The sequence below is a fragment of the Myotis daubentonii genome, chromosome 2, assembly GCF_963259705.1.
Source record: "Myotis daubentonii chromosome 2, mMyoDau2.1, whole genome shotgun sequence".
In the NCBI taxonomy this organism is placed as follows: Eukaryota; Metazoa; Chordata; class Mammalia; order Chiroptera; family Vespertilionidae; genus Myotis; species Myotis daubentonii.
Genome location: NC_081841.1, coordinates 50,511,057 through 50,533,869, shown reverse-complemented (window position 1 = coordinate 50,533,869; position 22,813 = coordinate 50,511,057). Strand labels below are relative to the sequence as shown.

General features: G+C 43.4%; 1 protein-coding gene across 1 annotated transcript; it reads left to right on the top strand.

Moving 5' to 3' along the window:
* The first annotated feature begins 6,726 nt into the window (after window positions 1-6,726).
* On the top strand, window positions 6,727-12,923 carry BCDIN3D (BCDIN3 domain containing RNA methyltransferase). The gene is made up of 2 exons (XM_059682814.1): window positions 6,727-6,982; window positions 11,330-12,923. The coding sequence occupies exons 1-2, from the start codon at window positions 6,749-6,751 to the stop codon at window positions 11,966-11,968; spliced, it is 873 nt and encodes a 290-aa protein (XP_059538797.1). The 5' UTR covers window positions 6,727-6,748; the 3' UTR covers window positions 11,969-12,923.
* Window positions 12,924-22,813: the final 9,890 nt, after the last annotated feature.

Sequence of the window (22,813 nt, the reverse complement as noted above, 5' to 3'; positions counted from 1 at the left end):
AGAGGCCCGGTGCACAAAAATTTGTGCACACGGGGGAGGGGGAGGGGTCCCTCAGCCCGGCCTGTGCCCTCTCGCAGTCTGGGACCCCTCAGGGGATGACCACCTGCTGGCTTAGGCCCGCTCCCCGGGGGATTGGGCCTAAGATGGCAATCAGACATCCCTCTGGCAGCCTGGCAGCCCTCGGGGGATGTCCACTTGCCAGCGGGGAGCAGGCCTAAACTGCAGTCGGACATCCTTAGCACTGCTGAGGAGGCAGGAGAGGCTCCCACCACCACCACTGTACTGGCAGCCATCAGCCTGGCTTGTGGCTGAGCAGAGCTCCTCCCATGTGAGAGCACCCTGACCACCAGAGGGCAGTTCCTGCATTGAGCGTCTGCCCCCTGGTGGTCAGTGTGTGTCATAGTGACCAGTCATTTTCAGTCCTTCTGCTGTTAGGGTCAGTTTACATATTACCCTTTTACTATATAGGCTAGAGGCCTGGTGCATGGGTGGGGGCTGGCTGGTTTGCCCTGAAGGGTGTCCCAGATCAGGGTGGGGGTCCTGCTTGGGTGCCTGGCCAGCCTGGATGAGGGGATGATGGCTGTTTGCAGCTGGTCACACCCCCTTCAGGGTGGGGGTCCCCACTGGGGTGCCTTGCCAGCCTGGATGACGGGCTGATGGCTGTTTGCAGCTGGTAACACCCGCTTCAGGATGGGGGACCCCACTGGGGTACCTGGCCAGTCTGGGTGAGGGGCTGAGGGCTGTTTTTAGGCTGGTGTGTGACTGAAGCTCCCACCCTCTCCTTTTTTACTTTTTTTTTTTTTTATTCTGGGATTTATTTACCTTCCATGGCTGTCACTGGAACTGAGAGCCGGCTTTAGCTCTGAGGCTCCGCTCCAGCTCTGAGACCTCGGCTGCTAAAAGCAGGTATCTGGGTTTCCTTGGCTTTATAATTGAAACACTGTTGCAGCTCCAGCTCTGAGGCCCGGCTGGCTGAAAGCAGGTTTCTGGGTTTGTTTAGTTTCTATAATTGCAACATTGTTTCTTAGAGTGCAGCTCAGAGGCCGGCAGTGGCAGGCGGGGAACCTTGGCTTCCTCCATCACTGGAGCAAGCAAGGCTCCTGTTCACTTCAGCTGCCTGGCTGCCGGCCGCCATCTTGGTTGGCAGTTAATTTGCATATCGCCCTGATTAGCCAATGGGAAGCGTGTCAGAGGTATGGTTAATTACCATGTTTCTCTATTATTAGATAGGACTAGAGGCCCGGTGCACAAAAATTTGTGGACTCGGCGGGGGGGGCCTCTCAGCCTAGCCTGTGCCCTCTTGTAGTCTGGGACCACTTGGGGGATGACTACTTGCTGGCTTAAGCCCACTCCCCGGGGGATTGGGCCTAAGATGACAATCAGACATCCCTCTGGCAGACCAGGAGCCCTCGAGGGATGTCCACTTGCCAGCGGGGAGCAGGCTTAAGCTGCAGTCAGACATCCTTAGTGCTGCTCAGGAGGCGTGAGAGGCTCCCACCACTACCGCTGTACTGGCAGCAATCAGCCTGGCTTGTGGCTGAGCAGAGCTCCCCCTGCAGGAGCACACTGACCACCAGGGGGCAGCTCTTGCATTAAGCATCTGCCCCCTGGTGGTCAGTGTGTGTCATAGTGACCAGTCATTCCCAGTTGTTCTGCTGTTAGGGTCAGTCTGCATATTACCCTTTTATTATATAGGATAGAGGCCTGGTGCACGGGTGGGAGCCAGCTAGTTTGCCCTGAAGGGTGTCCTGGATCAGGGTGGGGGTCCTGCTGGGGTGCCTGGCCAGCCTGGGTGAGGGGCTGATGGCTGTTTGCAGGCTGGTCAAGCCCCCCCCAGTGGGAACCCTCACCCCATGGAGGTTTGGCCAGCCTGAGTGAGGGGTTGATGGCTGTTTTCAGGCTGGCCACACCCCTTTTAGGGTGTGGGGTCCCCACTCAGGTGCCTGGCCAATCTGGATGAGGGGCTGAGGGCAGTTTTCAGGCTGGCCAAGCCTCCCAGCGACGGAAGCTCCCAGCCTCTCCTTTTTCTCTCTTTTTTTATTCTGGGCTTTATTTACCTTCTATAATTGAAACTTTGTAGCCTTGAGAGGAGCTCAGAGCCAGCCAGGGCGACGGGAGGGAAGCTTGGCTTCCTCCATCACCAGGGGCCTAAGCCTCCTGCTCGCTCCAGCTCCGTGGCCACACCAGCTGAAAGCAGGTATCTGGGGTTTATTTACCTTCTATAATTGAAACTTTTTTGCTTTTAGTGGAGCTCAGAGCTGGTGCGGCAGGCGGGAAGCTTGGCTTCCTCCATCATTGGGGCAACCAGGCCTCCTGCTTGCTCCAGTTCCATGGCTGCCGGCCGCCATCTTGGTTGGGCTAATTTACATACAGTCGCTCTGATTGGCTGGTGGGCGTGGCTTAAGGTGTAGCAAAGGTATGGTCAATTTGCATGTTTGTCTTTTATTAGTGTAGATAGATTACCCCTCAGCAGCTAGCTACACTGGGAGTCCCAGATAGAGAAGTCCTTGTCTTAAAGAGATTTATATGTGTGACTTTTGTCTAATGGAGTACTCCCCAAAACATCATAGAAAAATCGCAGAGTTTTCACAACAGTTGTATTGGTAGAAGCACCACAAGCTCAAACTAAAAGGGACAGAAACAGTGCAAAATGAAGAGGCTTTTGGACTCCTGAACTTCTATGAGTGTAAGCAGGCTGAGAAAACTACTCATAGGCAAGATGGGCTAGTTCAGGGGTGGGAAAACTTTTTGACTCGAGGGCCACAATGGGTTCTTAAACTGGACCGGAGGGCCGGAACAAAAGCATGAATGGAGTGTTTGTGTGAACTAATATAAATTCAAAGTAAACATCATTACATGAAAGGGTACGGTCTTTTTTTTTTTTTAGTTTTATTCATTTCAAATGGGCCGGATCCGGCCCGTGGGCCGTAGTTTGCCCACGGCTGGGCTAGTTCCTATGGGGAGAAAAAGATGACTCAGAGGCAAAACCAGAGAGTGGAGTTAAGAGCCACAGAGAATCATTGCCAGGAAGCAATATTGGACCAATATTGGGTCAAGGAACAGGCAACATGTGCCCAGCTAGAGTTCGAATTGCTCTAACCAGTGCTTGCTGTGGGCTCTCATTTCCTCCCTTTTGAACCAGAACCTCTACTGTAGTTGTCTAGGTGTGTGTGGGGTGGGGGAGTGGGAGTAAATAACTTGTCTGTCTACTTCTGAAGTCTTTAGATTGAGAACAGCCATGGAACTAAACCTGAAGAGCCTCAAATACACAGACTTGGTTTAAATGTAATTCTGGACTTCAAGCCTGAGCCGGATGTTATAATGGAGCCTTGGGAAGAAGTTGAATATATTTTGCATGAGACCAGAGGATAGAATGAAGCAGTTTAAAATAATGGCCACAAGTTCTTTGACCAATGGGACATGATGAAAGTGCTGTTGTGTGAGTTCCAAGAGTTATCTGGCCTAGCAATTCCAGCAGAATTCCTAGTTGACCCTGATTGGTCCTCCTTGGTTCAGCAACTCTCCACTGGACCAATCACTATGGTACTGGTGTAGGATGCATTGATTGACTACTAGACCTAGGTCATATATTCACCCTGGAGTCACATTCATTCACGAGAACAAGGGAGGTGAGGGATATTTCTCCAAAGGAAAATCAGAATATGGTTCTCAGAAAAAGTTGAATGTTAAGCAGGCAAAAACAACACATGTCTACCACCATAAGACAGAGACCCTGTCCTCAAGGAATTCAGCATAGTGTTATGGAGATGACAGGGAAGTAACTGTAATGTGGTAAGTGCCATGCTAGTATAGTTAGATAGGAAGTTAGAAAAGGCTTCTCAGTGGCCTTTGACCTGGGTTTTAAAGGATGAGCAAATTTTAGTCACACAGACAAGAGAGAAGAGGGCCTTTAAGACAAAGGGAACAGCTTGAACAAAGACCTGGTAGCATGGGATGTTATAATATGTTAAGAGATGACAAGGTGTCTGGTGTAGCTGAAGCACTGGAAGATGGAAGAGAGTAGAAAGATGTTGAAACACAGAGAGGAGTCAAGTTACGAGGGACAATGTAATGTTCTGCCAGGAAGATAGAACTAGGTTCTGTAGGCAATGAGGACACTGAAAATGACTAAGTAGAGGAGTGGCAAGATTAGATCTGTGTTTGGGAAACAACTGTAGAAGATAATTTGGCAATAGTATCGACTTGTTAAAATATATTTTTATAGATCTCAGAGAGGAAGGGAGAGGGAGAGAGAGGTAGAAACACCAATAATGCCCAGCCGGCATGGCTCAGTGGTTGTGTGTCGACCTATGAACCAGGAGGTTATGGGTTCAATTCCAGGTCGGGGCATATGACTGGGTTGCAAGCTTGATCCCCATTATGGGGCATGCAGGAGGCAGCCAATCAATGATTCTCTATCACCATTGATGTTTCTATTTCTCCGTGTCCCTTCTCTGAAATCAATATATATAGTTATTTTTAAAAAGAAGGAGGAGAAGAAAGAAGAAGAAGAAGAAGAAGAAGAAGAAGAAGAAGAAGAAGAAGAAGAAGAAGAAGAAGAAGAAGAAACATCAATGATCAGAGAGAATCATTGATCAGCTGCCACCTGCACAACTCACACTGGGGATCAAGCTTGCAACCCAGGCATGTGCCCTGCCCTGGGATTGAACCGTGACCTGGTTCATAGGTCAATGCTCAACCACTGAGTCACCCAGGCCTGGCAGTATCAAGTAACTTTGGCCCAGAATAGATACTAGGTCAGTGGTTCTCAACCTTCCTAATGCCGCAACCCTTTAATACAGTTCCTCGTGTTGTGGTGACCCCCAACCATAAAATTATTTTCATTGATACTTCATAACTGTAATTTTGCTACTGTTATGAATCGTAATGTAAATATCTGATATGCGGATGTATTTTCATTGTTACAAATTGAACATAAGCATAGTGATTAATCACCAAAACAATATGTAATTATATATGTGTTTTCCGATGGTCTTAGACAACCCCTGTGAAAAGGTCGTTCTACCCCCTAAGGGGTCGCAACTCACAGGTTGAGAACTGCTGTACTAGATAATAGATACTTATCCTACGTAAATAATTGGACAAATACCAAAAGAATATAAGAATGTCCTTTGACATAGACATGAGTATTAAACAATAAGGGACTGTTTAAGGAGTATTAGTATGTTTATTCTATGAAATACTAAGTGGCCATTAAAAATGATGATATGGATAAATATTTACAGAGTCACAATCTTGTATATTAAATTAAAATGCAAATTACAAAGCATTATGTAGATTATAATCACATTTTTTAATTTTTTAAATGTATTTATGGCTCTTCCTTAAGTAAAATGCCAACTAATAAATATAGAAACAATGATAGAATTAGAAATTTAAAATTTTGCTATAATCAAAGAAATTGATTCAGGCAAGAATCAATGAATGCCAAACTTATAGGTGAACGTTTGATAAGGAACAAAATGTTTATTAGTTCCACCTTATCACCACACACATTACTTTTTTCTGTTCTTTTAAACAGTTTTATTGAAATTAATAATTCACCCATTTCAAACACACAATTCAATGTTGTTGTCTTTAGTATATTCAGGGGGCTGTACAACCACCATTGTTAATTTGCAGAAAACTTTTGCCCCTTCTCGCCATTGGCAGTCAGTTCCCAATCCTTCCTTCCCCATACCCCTTGACAACCATTAATCTACTTCCTATCTCTAGGAATTTGCCTATTCTGGACGTTTCATATAAATAGAACAAAACAAATGTGTGGTTTTTTGTGACTACCTTCGTTCACTTGGCATAATGCTTTCAAGGGCCACCATGGTGAAGCACGTATCAGTACTTCATTCCTGTATATGCCGGCTCCACCATTTGAGGAACTGTTTTCTGAAGGAGCTGCACCATTTTACATTTTCACCAGCAATGTATGAGGCTTCCAATTTCTCTACATTGTCACCAGTACTTGTTACTGTCTGTCTTTTGTATTTTAGCCATCCTCAGTGTGAAATAGTATCACAATGTAGTTGTGATTTGAATATCACTAATGACTAATAATATTTAGTATATTTTCATATACACAGATTTTTTTCACAGGTTACTTTTTTAATATAGTTTAATTGATTTCAGAGAGACAGGGAGAGGAAGAGAGACAGAGAAACATCAATGAGAGGGAATCATAAATAGCCCTTAAGGCATAGTCCTTGCCTCTCAAGAAGCTCAGTTACAAAATTTTACTGCCCCGCCCACCTGTCCCACCTTGCAGGCTGGGCCACGTGGGTCTTTTGGCGCAAGTGACACCCGGCTCCTGGCTACCCTCTTCTAGCAACATCGGGTGCAGATGCCTGTGTCCCAGTTTCGCTGCGTGACCCTGGACAAGTAATTTCACTCCCTGGGTCTCACTTTATACATTTGTAAAGGAAGGAAGTTGGACCAAAATTGATTTCCAAGATCCCAACAAACATCTCGTTTGAGAGTCCACGTTGAAACTGTTGGCTTGGGGAGGTCACCACCTCTCTGCTCGTTTCCTCGTCTGTACAAGGGACACCAATACTAACCGCCCCCCAGGCTGGGCGAGGGCGCCATAACGCAGAGCCACCGCCGGGTGTCCGCGCCGCTCAGCGGACGCCGCCCTCGGACCCGCGGCCGGGCCATTCAGCGCAGGCGCACTGGCGCCGCGGCCGCAGGTGCCCGACTTCCGGTTCCGGCGGACCCGGCGGCCAGGCTGAGGCTAATGGCGGCGTCCACGGAACAGAACCTGGAAGGCGTAGAGGAGGCCAAGGTGGAAGAGGAGCCGCGAGTTCTGGAACCCGGGGCCGCCCCGTTCGGAAATTTCCCTCATTATTCCCGCTTCCACTCTCCAGAGCAACGGCTCCGCCTCCTGCCTCCGGAGCTGCTTAGCCGGCTCTTCCCTCCGGGTCCCGAGAAGAAGCCGATTCTGGGGCTGGACGTGGGGTGTAACTCCGGGGTGAGTGACAGGGAAGGGGAGGGGTCGGCAGTCCAGCGGTTGGCTGCCTCCGTGTCGGCTGGGGGGCTGGCCTGGGCGTGGCATCACACTTTTCCCAAAACGCGCTTAAAGGCACAGACGCCTCGTTGATCTACTCCGTGTGCCCCTAGCTGCCCTCCCAGGCCCCCCTCCATCTGTCTTGGGAATTTTTCTCAACTGTGTTCCCAATTCTCGCGTCCCAGCCTCCGCATGCGTCACCTCGAGGCCAGACTCCGGTGGGAGGGGCCACGTGTCGGGGCTTCTGGCGCCTGCCTTCTGTCCAGCGTGGGCGGAGACTTGGCTGGGAGGGAGGGAGGGAGGGAGGGAGGGAGGGCGGGCGGGCGGGGGGGGGGACTTCCGGAGACCTCAGTTCGGAAGCGTGGGGTTGGGATTGGTTTACCGGGAGAGATGAGCCGGGGGTGACGGAATCGTGCCTGGACTGAAGAGTCGTGTGCCTTGCGGTGCAGACCGGAACCTGGAGTCAAGTTGATATTTATGTTATAAGCACTGGGTTGCAGCGCTTCTCAGCCTGTGGGTCGAGACCCCTTTGGCAGTCGAACGACCCTTTCACAGGGGTCGCCTAAGACCGTCCTGCATATCAGATATTTACATGACGATTCATAACAGTAGCAACATTACAGTTATGAAGTAGCAACAAAAATAATTTTATGGTTGGGTCACAACATGAGGAACTGTATTTAAAGGGCCAGAAGGTTGAGAACCACTGGTAGAGGATCGAGAAGCAAAAGTACAGCATCCTCCTGAAGGCAGGCATTGCCACGTTTTCTTACCCAAACGTACTCTTCGGTGTATAATGGTTATAGTTAAACCACATGCAAAATAGTGAAATGTCTCTCTGACACCAAATGCTTCAAAAGTTAATGCCCTCACTCCACCTCCAGGAGTGGGAGCGGGTGGGGAGAATTTTATTGTGTTGCTGGTCTTCGTTAGAACAGATTTTGGTGGAAAGTTGAAGGCTATAGAGACACAACTGATAAAGGCGAGGGGTCCATTTGGATACAGACTTAAAGCTGGAATGAGCAAATGGGTGGCCGTGTGTCCCCTGCAAATATTTCTCCGCTGTGATGATATAGGAAGTCACAAGGGGAAGCAATGGAAAAGAGACTAGGTTTAAGGCTGGGGGGTTCATGAAAGGCGTTAGTGAGCCACGGGGGATTTTAAAGTTGACAGGTGTATATGTACACATTACAGGCAAGGACATAGTTGCAGTTAAGGGGGGCAGTAGTTCCCAAACCTGGTTGTACATTTAGGGAGCAAGTCTCTACTGACCTTAAATCCTCCTTTTCCCCTAAACAGTGGCAACTCCTATAATTTCTTGGGAATACACCCTATGTGTATACAAGTATAAATATCGCCTCTCTTTTAGAGTTACAAATAATAGACACTAATTTGCACCTTGTTTTTTTTTCTTTTTTATTGAATTTATTGGGGTAACTGGTTAATAAAATTATATAGGATTCAGATGTACAATTCTATAGTACATCACCTGTATGTTGTATTACACCTTGCTTTTCATTTAATAATTTGAAGGTCAATCATATGTCACTTCATTCATTTCAGCAGCTTCATAATATTTTATTGTGCAGATGTGCCATAATTTATGGGGTGCTTTGTTTAAATTTTAAAACTCCTAGCCCCCACTCTAGATCTACTGAGTCAGGATCTCGGGATATTAAGCCCTTGAGTCTGTATTTTCTTTTTTAAACTTCCAGGGGACTCTGGGACTGGGGAATCGAGGATGGAGAGAATGAAGAGATGTGGTGGAGGGGGGACTGACGTGACAAAATGACTGGTCAGACATGGGGCACACCCAAGATCAGATAGGAGGAGGGAGACAGGGAAGAAGCAAATAGATGGGAAGGAGATTAAGTAGCATAAGATCGAACCTTCCTACTCAAAGTGTGTTCCTTGAACTACAGCATCAGCGTGACTTAGAAGCTTACTAGAAATAATCTCAGCCCCAACCCCAGTTTGCTAACCCAGTTTATATTTTAACAAGATCCCTAAGTGATGTGTATGCACAATGAAGAGTGAGAAGCCTGGTAGAAGAAAGAATGTAATGTAGCCTAATTTGCTGTGTGACATTGGACATGTAAAGTCACTAGCCTCTGAACCATAATTTTTAAAATACAGGTGTTTTGTGTGTGTTTTTGTGAACTATACCACACATAGAGAAAAGTGCATAAGACATAAATCTACACTTATGAATTATTATAAAGCAAACACCTTTATGACTACTTTCCAGAACAAGAATAAAATATTTTCAGTAGCCCACAAGTCCCCCAATATGTCTTTTCCTATTCATAACCCCCTCTCTCTACCCAGAGGTAAAAACTAGTCTGGCTTTTATTGTTTCTTTATAGCTTACTATTTTTGTGTCCCTAAACAGTGAAGTTTAATTTTACCCATTTTTAAACTTCAAATAAATGGGAGCTTATCATGTATTTTATTTTATGCCTTGCTCTTTTACTCAGTATTATATATTTGTGAGAGTCATTCATATTGCTGCACTTAGCTAAATTCCTTCATTTTCTTTTTTTTTTTTTTTTTTAGGGTTCACCCAACAGCTTTATTTTAACTTAATCACCTCTTCAAAGGCCCTGCTAGGTAGTCACTTCCTGAGGTGTACTGGGGGTTAGGGCTTCAACATATGAATTTAAGGGGACACAGCTGAGCTCATAACAGGATTGTATTGGATCTATAGATCAATGTTGAGATAATTGACATTTTATTTTTATTTTTTTAAAGTTTTTTTTTATTGCTTAAAGTAATACAAAGGGTATTACATATGTGTCCATTTCCCCCCCCCCCCGCCCTAGATAGCCCCCTAGCCTCCCCTATCCCCCAGTGTCTTATGTCCATTGGTTATGCTTATATGCATGCATACAAGTCCTTTGGTTGATCTCTTATTAATTCCTTCATTTTCAACTGCTACTTAGTATTCCATCTTAATGACTACATCACATTTATTTATCCATGTACTATTATAAGACATCTGGTTTGTTTCCAGCATGCTTTCTTCACCCACACAAAAGGCATAAATATTTCCTCACAGGATTGTTGCATAGAGCAAGTGAGGTCAAGAATAGGCAAATGCCTTGAAAAAAATGTATAGAACAACACATTTGTTAGTAATAATGGTTATAGAAATCAAAGTTAGAGAAAGGGATAGTGACTTGTTTAAGAGTAAAAAAAAAAAAAAAGTGCTAAGGTGGTGAAAATCAACAATCACTGAAGAAGGAGGTCAGCAATGACTTTTGTGAGTGATGGAGGCAGAAGCAGAGTAAGTCTCAGAAGAGGTGGAGAAGCATAGGACCGGTAGTGAAATTGAAACTGTAGAGTGAAGGCTAGATGAGGACTTTTGGGATCCACTTTCCTAATCACAGGTTTGAGAAGCAGGTTTTTATAAGATGGTGTTTGCTCTATTCCTCATCTTCCTGATAAGAACACCAGTGATTCCCCTGGAACCCTCTCCTCCTCCCTGAAGTCTGAGATACCCAAAAGAAAATAAAACAAAAAGATCGGGAGTTTACCAGTATATTAAGCTGGAAAATACTGCTCTATTTTTTCCTGCATCTATTATGCTGTAACTTTCAATCATACTATCCAGTCTGCGTCAGTCAGGAAAGTATACAGATGACTCATTACAGCCTCTCACCCCTGGAGGGCGCTCAGAGTATGCCCTGTGGAAAACTACAGACAACCTCCTTAGGCTACTCACACGCTCTAAAGCAGTGGTTCTCAACCTTCCTAATGCCGCGACCCTTTAATACAGTTCCTCATGTTGTGGTGACCCCCCAACCATAAAATTATTTTCGTTGCTACTTCATAACTGTAATTTTGCTACTGTTATGAATCGTAATGTAAATATCTGATATGCAGGATGTATTTTCATTGTTACAAATTGAACATAATTAAAGCATAGTGATTAATCACAAAAATAATATGTAATTATATATGTGTTTTCCGATGGGCTTAGGAGGCCCCTGTGAAAGGGTCGTTCAACCCCCAAAGGGGTCGCAACGCACAGGTTGAGAACCGCTGCTCTAAAACCAGGAGTAGGTGGCAGTCTCAAGAGATAAGAGGATAAAATTTTAAAAAGAGAAAGAACTCATGGACAAGTGTGGCGATTGTGGGGGGAGGAAGGGGTAGCAGAGGGTATGGAGGGATAAATGGTGATGGGGGAAATATTAAAAATATAAGAGTTTCGATATCTATAATACTGTCAACAATAAATAAAAAAGGTAAGTTTCTCTTCTGTTCACTGGTTGAAAGCTGCAATGACAAAGCTCTTTTGGATTCCTCTAGGATCTAAGTGTGGCTCTGTACAAACACTTCCTTTTCCTACGTGATGGGGAGACGCACTCAGATGCCTCAAGAGAACTCCGTCTCCTCTGCTGCGACATAGATCCAGTCCTGGTGGAGCGAGCTAAAAAAGAATGCCCTTTTCCTGATGCCTTGGCTTTTATTACCCTGGACTTCATGAATCAAAGGAGCCGGAAAGTTCTCTTGAGCTCTTTCTTAGGCCAGTTTGGACGCTCAGTGTTTGACATTGGCTTCTGCATGTCCATAACCATGTGGATTCATCTGAACCATGGGGACCGTGGCCTATGGGAGTTTCTGGCTCACCTCTCCTCCCTCTGCCACTACCTCCTTGTGGAGCCACAGCCCTGGAAATGTTATCGGGCAGCTGCAAGGCGTCTTCGAAAGTTGGGCCTCCATGATTTTGACCACTTCCATTCCCTTGCCATCCGAGGTGATATGGCCAGTCAGATTGTACAGATCTTGACCCAGGACCATGGCATGGAATTAGTATGCTGCTTTGGCAACACCAGCTGGGACCGAAGCCTTCTGCTCTTCAGGGCAAAACAAACCACAGAGACTCATCCAATTCCTGAATTACTGATAGAAGGAAAAGAAGGGAACAGGTTAAGATCCTGGAGATAGTAAGATGAGAGGGTGAGAAGACCAGGAAAGAGATACTGAAAGGCTTTTATTCTGAGAATTAAGTCCACTCTCCTTAACTCCTTAACAGGCCGCTTCAAAACCTGGCAGAAGCTTTTAGCAAAATGTCCAAGATGCCATTGAAAAAATCAGTGTCTGTTCCCCATTGTTCAGGATGATTCTGAAGGAGAATGCATCTGTGGAGCGGTGAGCTGGGCTGACTGGCCTAGAGAAAACGATCCTGTTTCTGGGATATGGAAGGAGCTGCTTTTGGTGGTTATTTATAAAAACCAGGCTAGCCTTAGAATTTATCAGGTCCCTGGGCCCCTTGATTCTGATCTGGCTTCTTAATGACTTAACTCATCCTTCAGGCAAAACCTCACTATACAATTTGAAAAAAGAGTCACTGGCCTGGCTAAAAGTGAGCATAAGTAGGAAAAACATCTTATCTTCCAGAGCAGGTCTTAATCTTCAACATGACCAGGCTACAGATACTAGGCAAGATGCATTGGCTGACATTTAAAAGATATTTAAAAGATTTAAATTATGGAGGGGGAGGTAGAAGTGAATAAACAGAAGGAGACTTGACTTTGGGTGGTGAACATACAATCTTATATAAAAAAAAGGCTAATATGCAAATTGTCCCCAAGGGCAGGAGTTCGACCAACCAGGAGTTAGATGTGCGCTGACCACCAGGGGGCGCTGGCAGCAGGTGGCAGTGGTGTCACTGCCGGCCCCAATGGGCCCTGACGAGAGCAGGACTGCAATGGGATAGTGGAGCAGATGAGCGGGCGGTGCCAGGCCAAGGTGGGTACAAAGGGAGACCCTGGCCGGTGGCAGTGGCAAGCAGCTGGGGGAAGGGAGGCCCCAGCCAGCAGCTGCTAGGGACCCTATCAGTGCACAAATTTCGTGCACTCTGTGTGTGTGCGTGTGCGTGTGTGTGTGTGTGTGTGTGTGTGTGTGTGTGTGTAAATAAAAAGCCTAAGCGACTGGCCAACCAGCCAGTAGCTATAACATGCACTGACCACCAGGGGTCAGACGCTCAACACAGGAGCGGAAACCACAGGCATGGAAACATGGAACAGACTTATGAATCTCAAGGAGGAGGGAGGGCGGGAAGAGATTAACCAAAGATCTTGTATGCATACTAGAGGCCCAGTGCACGAAGGTCCCTCGGCCTGGCCTGTGGGGATCAGGCCGAAACCAGCTCTCCGACATCCCCCAAGGGGTCCCAGATTGCAAGAGGGCATAGGCCAGGCTGAGGGACCCCACCGGTGCATGGCTCCAGGCCTGTAGTACAATATATAGATGATGTGTTATAGAATTGTACACCTGAAACCTATATAATTTTTATTAATCAATGTCACCCAATAAATTAATAAATAAATATATAAATAAAAGATTTAAATTATGAACCCAAAATCCAACTGGTATAAATGAAATGAATGAAGTGAGGTTGTATATAATATAAAAAACAAAAGTGATGAATACAGTTGGGAATACCCTGTGAATCTGGGGTAGATAAGAAACTGCTTTTACCCATTCTATCCAGGAAGATTCCAGCTCAAGAAGAAACCTTATCTAAGCTCAGAACAGAAAACAAGCCAGTGAATAAGTTAATTCAGAACTTTTTTGTCAGCATCCACTGCCAAAGCACACCAGTATGGAGGTGGGAATATATGCAGAGAAGCATGTGTAAAATGCAGTCTACAATTGGGTGACTACACCGTAAGGGCTGTGGGATAGTGCTGCTGATGTTTGTTAGGTTCTGATTTTTAAAACACCCATCAATTGAATCCAAGGGAAAGTGGAAGATGGAAAAAGATTTGTTTGGTGAAGAGAAGATAAAAAACAAAACATACCTAGCTAAGAAGGGAGATTGCATTAATGAGCTTCAAAATTTCTAAGATATTGTTATTTTTTTAATTTAAGTTAAAGAAGAGCAGGAAACGAGAGTCTGAACCATCAGTTTGACGTTGGACCTATTGACTGAGAAGTTAGGTAAAAGCTCCTGCTAAGGAAGCAGAGGCCACTGCTGTCCCTACACAACAAGAGGGTGGAACTAAAACCATTTAGAAAAAACAATTTTCTATTTTCAGCTAATTGTGTTGGTTTGTGCCATTTCCAATCTCAATTAGATTCCAGTACTATTTTTCAATCTTTTTATATTGCTGCTCCTGGTCACTTTTATCCTAGTGACTTCAGACTTTTACCCTTCTACAGGCTCCTGACTCTATCCCTGCTCCATTAATCTAAGCAAATAGTTTAACCACCAACTAATGTCATTCTTGTTTGTTGTGTCAGGAAGTCTTTTCTTAACCTTAGTATTGAACTTCATCTTGCCTCCTTTTCACTTCTAAACTTACCCAGTAATTACCAAATAATCTCTGCCTAAATTCTTGATCCCAACCTGTACTACTTCTCCCGAATTATGCTTTGTAGAGGATCCCTTTGGTGTTTCCTTGGTCTTATTGACTCCTTCCTGTCCACCTACCAACATATTCAGTTCTCTCTCATCTTCAAAACCACCAATTTTTCCTGTGTCTTATATCCTCCCCAAACTTATGCAAGCTTTTCTTCCATATCATCACCACCCAAATGTGAGCAAGTTTTTTGAAACAACAGACCCCGCAGCCTCTGCTCCCTCACTTCCCACTCATCAATAGCCACCTGAGTACCAAATCTGTAGCCTCTTTTCAGTCTTCCTCCTGGGCAGTGACACCAGTGAGCAATATTGACCCCTTCTTCTTGAACCTCTTGCTCTCCCTTGGTTTCTCCACCATACTTTCCTCCCTTTAGTCTCTTCTTTCTCTTAGTTTTTCACTACCCCTTAGGCATTTGGTTCAACTTTTAATTTGCACTTTTACTTGGTGAGTCCAGGATTCATCTTCAAAAACATAGTGATTCAGGTCTGGAATGGGACTTAGGAATCTTTTTGGTTTGTTTTGCTTTTTGCATTTTTTTAAATTGTGGTACAATATACATATTTACCATTTTAACTATTTTTAAGTGCACAATTCCATGGCATTAAATACATTCACAATGAGGAATCTCTTAACAAGCATCCCAGATGATTCTGATGTAAGCAGAGACCACAGTTAGGGTTCTATCCTGTCATCTTCATATTTTTCCTGTGTGAGTTCCTCCACTCCCATTCCTTTAACACCTACCTATATGGTAATAACCTCCAAATATATTGGTAGCCCCACCTCCACAGTTCCAGATGAAGGTTTTTCCTGTTATGTAGTCATACCCCCCAGATATTTCAAAGACATTGCAAATTCAACATTTCCCAAATACAAACTCATTCTAAACCTAATCCTATTTCAATGGTGACATCCTCCATTGCTCAAGCTACAAAGTTCAGTTGACTCTCCTCACTTAATACTCCCTACATTGAAATTGTCACAAAGTGCAACAAATTCTGCCAATAACATCTAAGTCCCATTTATTCCATCCATGTGGTTGACACCAGCCTGGGTTTCTGTCATGTACCCTCCAATCCAGCCCCAGCCCCTGTCCTGCTGCCAGTGTTCTTTCTCTCAAAAACCTTCAGTGACCCAGTCTTGTCCTTTATCCAGTGCCTAAACTTACGCTGTTTAATACAGTAAGTGCTTGTTATTGCTTTGGGAGATCAAGACTAAATATAAAAATCTGGAAGTCATTCATATAGAGTGATTAAGATTTAATTAGTAGTAAATTACTAAAATAAGTGGATATGATAGGAGGGGACTATGCCCTAGGGCTGAGGGCTGAAATAGGAAGAACTAAAAGAGGCCTGGTTAGAAATCAGAAAAAAAGCTAATAATAGAATACCATATGCCTGACAACATAAATTGTAATCCTTGAAATGACCCTATGAGGTAGGTACTGTTATCCCCATTTTCTAGATAGGGAACCTGAAACACAAAGGTTAAGTGACTTTCCTAAGGTCACACTAGGTGTCAGGAAGAGTTGGGCTTTGAACATTGGTTATATTGTTGCAGAATCTGGGCCTTGGCTGTTAGGCCTTGAGATGTCACAGAAATCAAGATGGAGAAGAGACTCTGAAGAGCCAGGGTAAAAGAGCAAGGGCTTTGGAGTTACTGTGCTTCTTCAAGTTATGTGTTCAGACCTGGGAATGAGGCCCAGCCAGTGTGGTTCAGAGGTTGAGCATTGACCTATGAACCAGGAGGTCACGGTTCTATTCCCAGTCAGGGCACATACCCAGCTTGTGAGCTCCATCCCTAGCAGAGGGCAGGCAGGAGGCAGCTGATCAATGTTTCTGTTTCTGTCTCTCTCCCTCTCCCTCTCTCTAAAATCAACAAAAACATTAAAAAAAAAAAAAAAAAAGAATATACACCTGGGTAATAAAGTAAATCCGAAAGTGAAAAAGAATAGCAGAAAAGCATATTTAGTCATATTGAAACATCAGCCAAAAGGTTAAAATAATGCATTGCTGGGAGTGGGAAATGAAGCAAATAACTGCTTCTATATTATTGGATTTTTTAAAATATATTTTTATTGATTTTATTTTTTTTAAATGTTGGATATATTTTTATTGATTTCAGAAAGGGAGAGAGAGATAGAAACATCAGTGATGAGAGAGAATCATTGATCGGCTATCTCCTGCACACCCCACACTGGGGATCGAGCCTGAAACCTGGGCATGTGCCCCTGACCAGGAATCGAACTATGACCTCTTGCTTCATAGGTCAACACTCAACCACTGAGCCATACTGGCCTGGCATTATTTGATTTTTTTTTAACCATATGCACACAATGCTTTTTAAAAATAACATTTAAAATAATTTTTAAAAATAAAATTAAGCAGTGTCTTTCTAAAATAACTCTCATCCCCCATTACCCTACCTACCTGTCTGTCTAACTTTTACTTCACAGCATATCCAAAATTATTGAAAGAGTTTTAAATAATTGTATTTATTCCTTATATTACATATCTTTCTCACCCCTTCAAAATCTGGTTTTGCTAGTAACTAGTGACATGTGGCTAAAGTCAGTGTAATGTCTCAGTCCTGATCCAGCCTGACATCAGCAATATCAGGGAACCATTTGGTCTTTCTGTGGAAACCTCTTGGGCTCTAGTGACAGCACTCGCCCAGTTTTCTTCCTCCTCCTTTGGAGACCCCTCTCCGATATTACTGGTCCTTGGGGTTCTGTTCCAGTCCCTCTTCTCTCCTTGCATAATTTCCTCCATTCCATGGTTTCAGTTACCACCTATGTTTTGATGACTCAAAAATCTCTTATCTGCCTGTAGTCCAGATCTGTCTCCTGAGCTTCAGAATTATTTATCCAACAGCATTACTAGTATACATCATGCTTCCCAGCCCTTTCCACATCATAGCAACCCAGCATAACTGAGACTGCTCTGTCAGAGGAAGCTCATGCTGCCTTCAGAGTTGAGAAGATCAATATGCAACACATCTGTAACTCTTCTTGAGGCATAACAGTTGGGAAGCTCTGACCTGTTGGGTAGACATTTCCACTTGCATGTCCCCCAGGTTTTTCAATATCAGCATGTTTGAAAGTGAGCATATCATCTCCCAAACCTGCTCTTTTTTTGGCGGTGGTTTTTTGTTTGTTTTTAAGATTTTAGCATTTACAATCAGTGAACACACAAATAAGTGGAGCAGCAGATTGATGTTTCTCTCTCTCCCCCATCTCCCTACCTCTCCCCCTACCTCTCTCTCTCTCTCTCTAAAATCCTATCTAATAAAAGGGTAATATGCAAATTAACTGTCACTCCATCACAAAGATGGTGGCACCCAGTCCTCTCAGCCCTGCCGGAGTCCTGGGGGGACAGCTGCTGAGAGCGGGCAGCGTGAGCAGCCTGGCGGAAGGCCTCTGGGCAGTGGGCATGGAGCAGCGGGGGGGGGGGGGAGGAGGGAGACACTTGCATCATCGCCCTGGCGACAAGGCAAGCATTCTATGCCCGGCTGCCGATCGGCCTCTGGACCACGGAGAGCCTCTGGGTAGCGGGCGCGAAGCGGCCAGGCCCCGCAGAGAGCTACTGGCACACAGATTCATGCGCGTGGCTACTAGTCAATCAATAAAAAAAGAGTTTATCATTTATTATAATCTTATTCCTTGATGAAACCTCTGGTGTCTTTTATTTCCGTGAATGGCCTACCATCTGCAAATTACCCAGTGTTGGCTTAGTTCTCTGTTTCCCTCCATTTCCCATCCCAAGACTTGCTGACTCTATGTTTATTATATATTTTTAGCAATTTCTATTTATTATGCTTTAAAAGAAGAAGGGGTATCAGTTCAACAATAAAAACTGAGCAATATTCTGGAGGAGTCAGAGTCATAGAAAAGTCAAAATGATGAGTTGTAAACAGGGCACCACAAACTTAAAGAGTAAGGCTATTTTAAGTAAGGATAGAATGAAAATATGTTTTAGCCAATTTTAATTTATGAAATAAAGTCCCTTTAACATTAGAAGGTGGTTCAAATAATTTAGAAATCAATGAAGGAATTGTGAACTATGAGAATAAATGTCAAATTTTTGAGAGAAAGTTACCTTTAGGAATTTTTTACAATATTTTATTCCAGCAGGAATTAGCTTTTTTCCATCTTGATGAAGTGCCTCCAACCTCTCTCTGGGTTTCTCCTGTAACAGGAACTTTGGGTCTTTTTTCTAGTTTCCAGTTATGTTCCTCATGTCCACCTGACGCCTCATCATAATTGACCTTTATGGTCCAAATATTTTTATCAACACACTGTTCAGAATGACTTGGGTATTCTTAAAGACTAAGGCTTTCTCTACAGCTCTCCTATTTTCTTTCTGAGCTCTCACCAGAACCACCCTTAATGGTATATTCATGGCAATGTAGATTTATTTCTAGCACGTAGTTCAAAAATTTTCCAGCTTCTACCCATTACCCAGTTCCAAAGTCACCCCCACATTTTTAGACATTTGTCTACTTCTTGGTACCAGTTTCTGCTGTAGTCCATTCAGCCTGCTATAAATATTGTCTCCTAGGTGGCTTATAAATATTTCTCACAGACCTAGAGGCTGAGAAGGCCAAGAGCAAGACTCCAGCATGGTTCCATTCTAGTGAGAGCCCTCTTCCTGGTTCACAGCCAGCATGTCCTTGCCGTGTCCTCACATGGAAAGAGCTGCTTATTGCGTAAAGTCATCTTTTGTTTATCACCACTATCTCTTTCCTAGTCCAGAGCATATTTTTCATTTTCCCCCTCAATTACCATGAAAACATTCTGTCTGATCTCCCTGACTTCAATCTTACTCTCTCTGTTCTCTACACTGCAACCACAGTGGTTTTTCTAAAATGGAATTCTGGTTATCCCACCCTCCTGCTTAAAACCATTCAAAGGCTCTCCTTCGCTTTTAGGATGAAGTATGATCTTCCACTGCTTACCTTTTCAATTTCTTAATTTATCATACCTCATCTAGTGCATAGTACCTAGCATATAGAGCAGTGATGGCGAACCTTTTGAGCTCGGCGTGTCAGCATTTTGAAAAACCCTAACTTAACTCTGGTGCCGTGTCACATATAGAAATTTTTTGATATTGGCAACCATAGTAAAACAAAGACTTGCATTTTTGATATTTATTTTATATATTTAAATGCCATTTAACAAAGAAAAATGAATCAAAAAAATGAGTTCGCGTGTCACCTCTGACACGCATGTCATAGGTTCGCCATCACTGATATAGTAAATACTCAATAAGAATTTTTGATTGATGAAAATGAGGGAAAAGGTGTTCAAGGACCTAAGCAGATCCATCATATCTGTAACAGGTAAGTTTCAAAGAACATACTGGCAATGCTGTCAGAACCCAAGGAACTTTAATAGTCCCATGTAGAATTAAACTTGAATAGTCCCATGTAGAATTAAATAGCAATAGCAAAGATCTATTTCTATTCAGTAAATGACCAAACGTTAACCAATACCAGCTCCTTCCTTCCTCTTATTGAGCAGGAAAGACATCAAGAACACACTTAGAACCCTAGCTGGTTTGGCTCAGTGGATAGAGCATCAGCCTGTGGACTGAAGGGTCCAACGTTCGATTCCGGTCAAGGGCATATGCTCGGGTTATGGGCTCGATCCCCAGTAGGGGGTGGACAGGAGGTAGCCGAACAATGATTCTCTCTTATCATTGATGTTTCTATCTCTCTCCCTCTCCCTTCCTGTCTTAAATCGATATATATATATATATATATATATATATATATATATATATATATATATATATATATATATATATATATTTAAAACACACACATACTTAAAGTCAATCCAGCCTGGAGAATAACAGATTTTTTATTTTATTTATTTACTTTTTTATCCTCACCCAAGGATATTTTCCCATTGATTTTTTTAGAGAGAGTGGGAGAGGGAAACACAGAGAGAAACATCGATGTGAAAGAAACACATCATTGATTGCCTCCTGCACGAGCCTCAGATCAGGGCCCAGGCCGGGAAGGAGCCTGCAAGCAAGGTATGAGCCCTTGACCAGAACTGAATCCAGGACCCTTCGGTCTGAAGGCTAATGCTTTTTCCATTCAGCCAAACCGGCTAGCGCTACCAGATTATTTAAATGTTTGAGAGGCCTTCCCTAACTGGTTTGGCTCAGTGGATAAAGCGTTGGCCTGCAGACTGAAAGATCCCAGGTTCGATTCAGGTCAAGGGCATGTACCTTGGTTGCGATCTTTCTAACTCTCTATCCCTCTCCCTTCCTCTCTGTAAAAAATCAATAAAATATCTTTTTAAAAATAAAAATAAATAAATGTTTGAGAGGCCAGTTACCACCTGACCATCTCAAGAATTCTAAGATGGGGTGACTTACAGCCAGTGTAACACAGTGGCCAAATAGTTCCAATGCCAAACTGAGGAAAGAAGATGCTCCAGCACTGAATGAATGACCACATGGTATTGAAGCAGAAGATCCCAAAGTCCTGAGGTGAGCGGTGAAGGGGGTGGGTTTCTGAGATGCCATCGACCAGTCAGTCATCAGCACTGTATGCACAGACCACACCACCAAACTGATTTGTTTCCAACAGCTTGCAGCAACTAGAGGCCTACAAAGCCTAGCTTGTTTTGTAACAGACAACTCAAAGAACAATATATGGTATATAATAGTTCAAAACTGACTTTGGAACTTCTGTATATTTTTAATAATTTAAGTGAATACTACCATTGAGAATGAAAGTGTTTTAAGCCTCATCAAATACAGAAAACTATGGAGCAATGTTAGATATCATTCTTTCACCTCCTGTCAATGAGGATGAAGGTTTGTGAAGCATAGAGAATCTATGAATGCCTAAACTTTCAAGTGTGCAAGAGCCTTTCAAGTAAGGCAGGTACTTACTTGCTCTGACAAGTGTAGATGTTCTGGCTGTGTTTATTAAACAATGGTAAACATCTGAATGAAAAGCAAAACATCATTTAGATGGTCTGTCTGCTTTCCAAAATTTAGTTATTTGGAAACATCCAGAAATATTTAGATATATCTGACAGACAAGGTTTATCTCCCCCATGGCTTTGGAATGCAACAGATACATGGAGTTTTATGGGATATTTAAGCCTTTTGAGGAAAGAATCATGTCTAATTTTTGTTGTAAACCAAGGACTCTCCCACAAATCCCTATTCAATAAATGCTAGGTGATTGAATGAATAAGAATTAATTAATGCTTCTGGATTCCAAAGGTGCTGCTATCTATTATCAAGAAATAAGGTGAGCCCAGGTTGCTGGCTGTAACCCTGGTGAGGGGCATGCAAGAGGCAACCAATCGATGTTTCTCTTTCACATTGATTTTCTCTCTTCCTCACTCTCTTAAAAAAAAAAATTTTTTTTAAAAAGAAAATTTTAAAAGGTGAGAGAAATGAAAATATGGTCACAAAAATATTAGAAAAAGAATATTTATAGCAGCCTTATTCATAATAGGTCCCAACTGGAAATACCCAAATATCTATCAGCTGGAGAATGAATAAACAAATTGTGTTATAATTCATACAGTAGACTATTACTCAGAAATAAAAAGGAATACACTACACAGAGATGGATCAAGAAAACATTACTATGCTAAATAATATAGTTGCAGTTCTGGCTGGTGTGGTTCAGTTGGTTGAGCATCATACCTTGCACCAAAAGGTCGCCAGTTTGATTCCCAGTCAGGGCATATACCCAGGTTGCAGGTTGGCACATACAGGAGGCAACTGACCGATGTTTCTCTAGCACAGTGATGGCGAACCTATGACACACGTGTCAGAGGTGACACGCGAACTCATTTTTTTGGTTGATTTTTCTTTGTTAAATGGCATTTAAGTATATAAAATAAATATAAAAAATATAAGTCTTTGTTTTACTATGGTTGCAAATATCAAAAAATTTCTATATGTGACATGACACCAGAGTTAAGTTAGGGTTTTTCAAAATGCTGACATGCCGAGCTCAAAAGGTTCACCATCACTAGAGTCTAGCACATCAATGTTTCTCTCTCCTGCTTTCTTTTTCTCTCTCCCTTTTTCCCTTTCTCTCTCTGAAGTCAATAAAAACGTACTTTTAAAAGTACATACTATATTATTCCACTTTTAAAAAATCCATGAACAGGATAATAGAGACCATTATAAACTTTTGAACAATAATAGATACAGAGGCAGAGCTGCCTCAAACAGATTGTCAAACTGCAGCGGGAAGGCCGGGGAGGTTTGGGGGGCAGGAGGTAGGGGGGTAAGAGATCAACCAAAGGACTTGTATGCATGCATATAAGCATAACCAATGGACATAAGACACTGGGGGATAGGGGAGGCTAGGGGACTGTCAAGGGTGGGGGGGAAAAAAGGACACATATGTAATACCCTTTGTAATACTTTAAGCA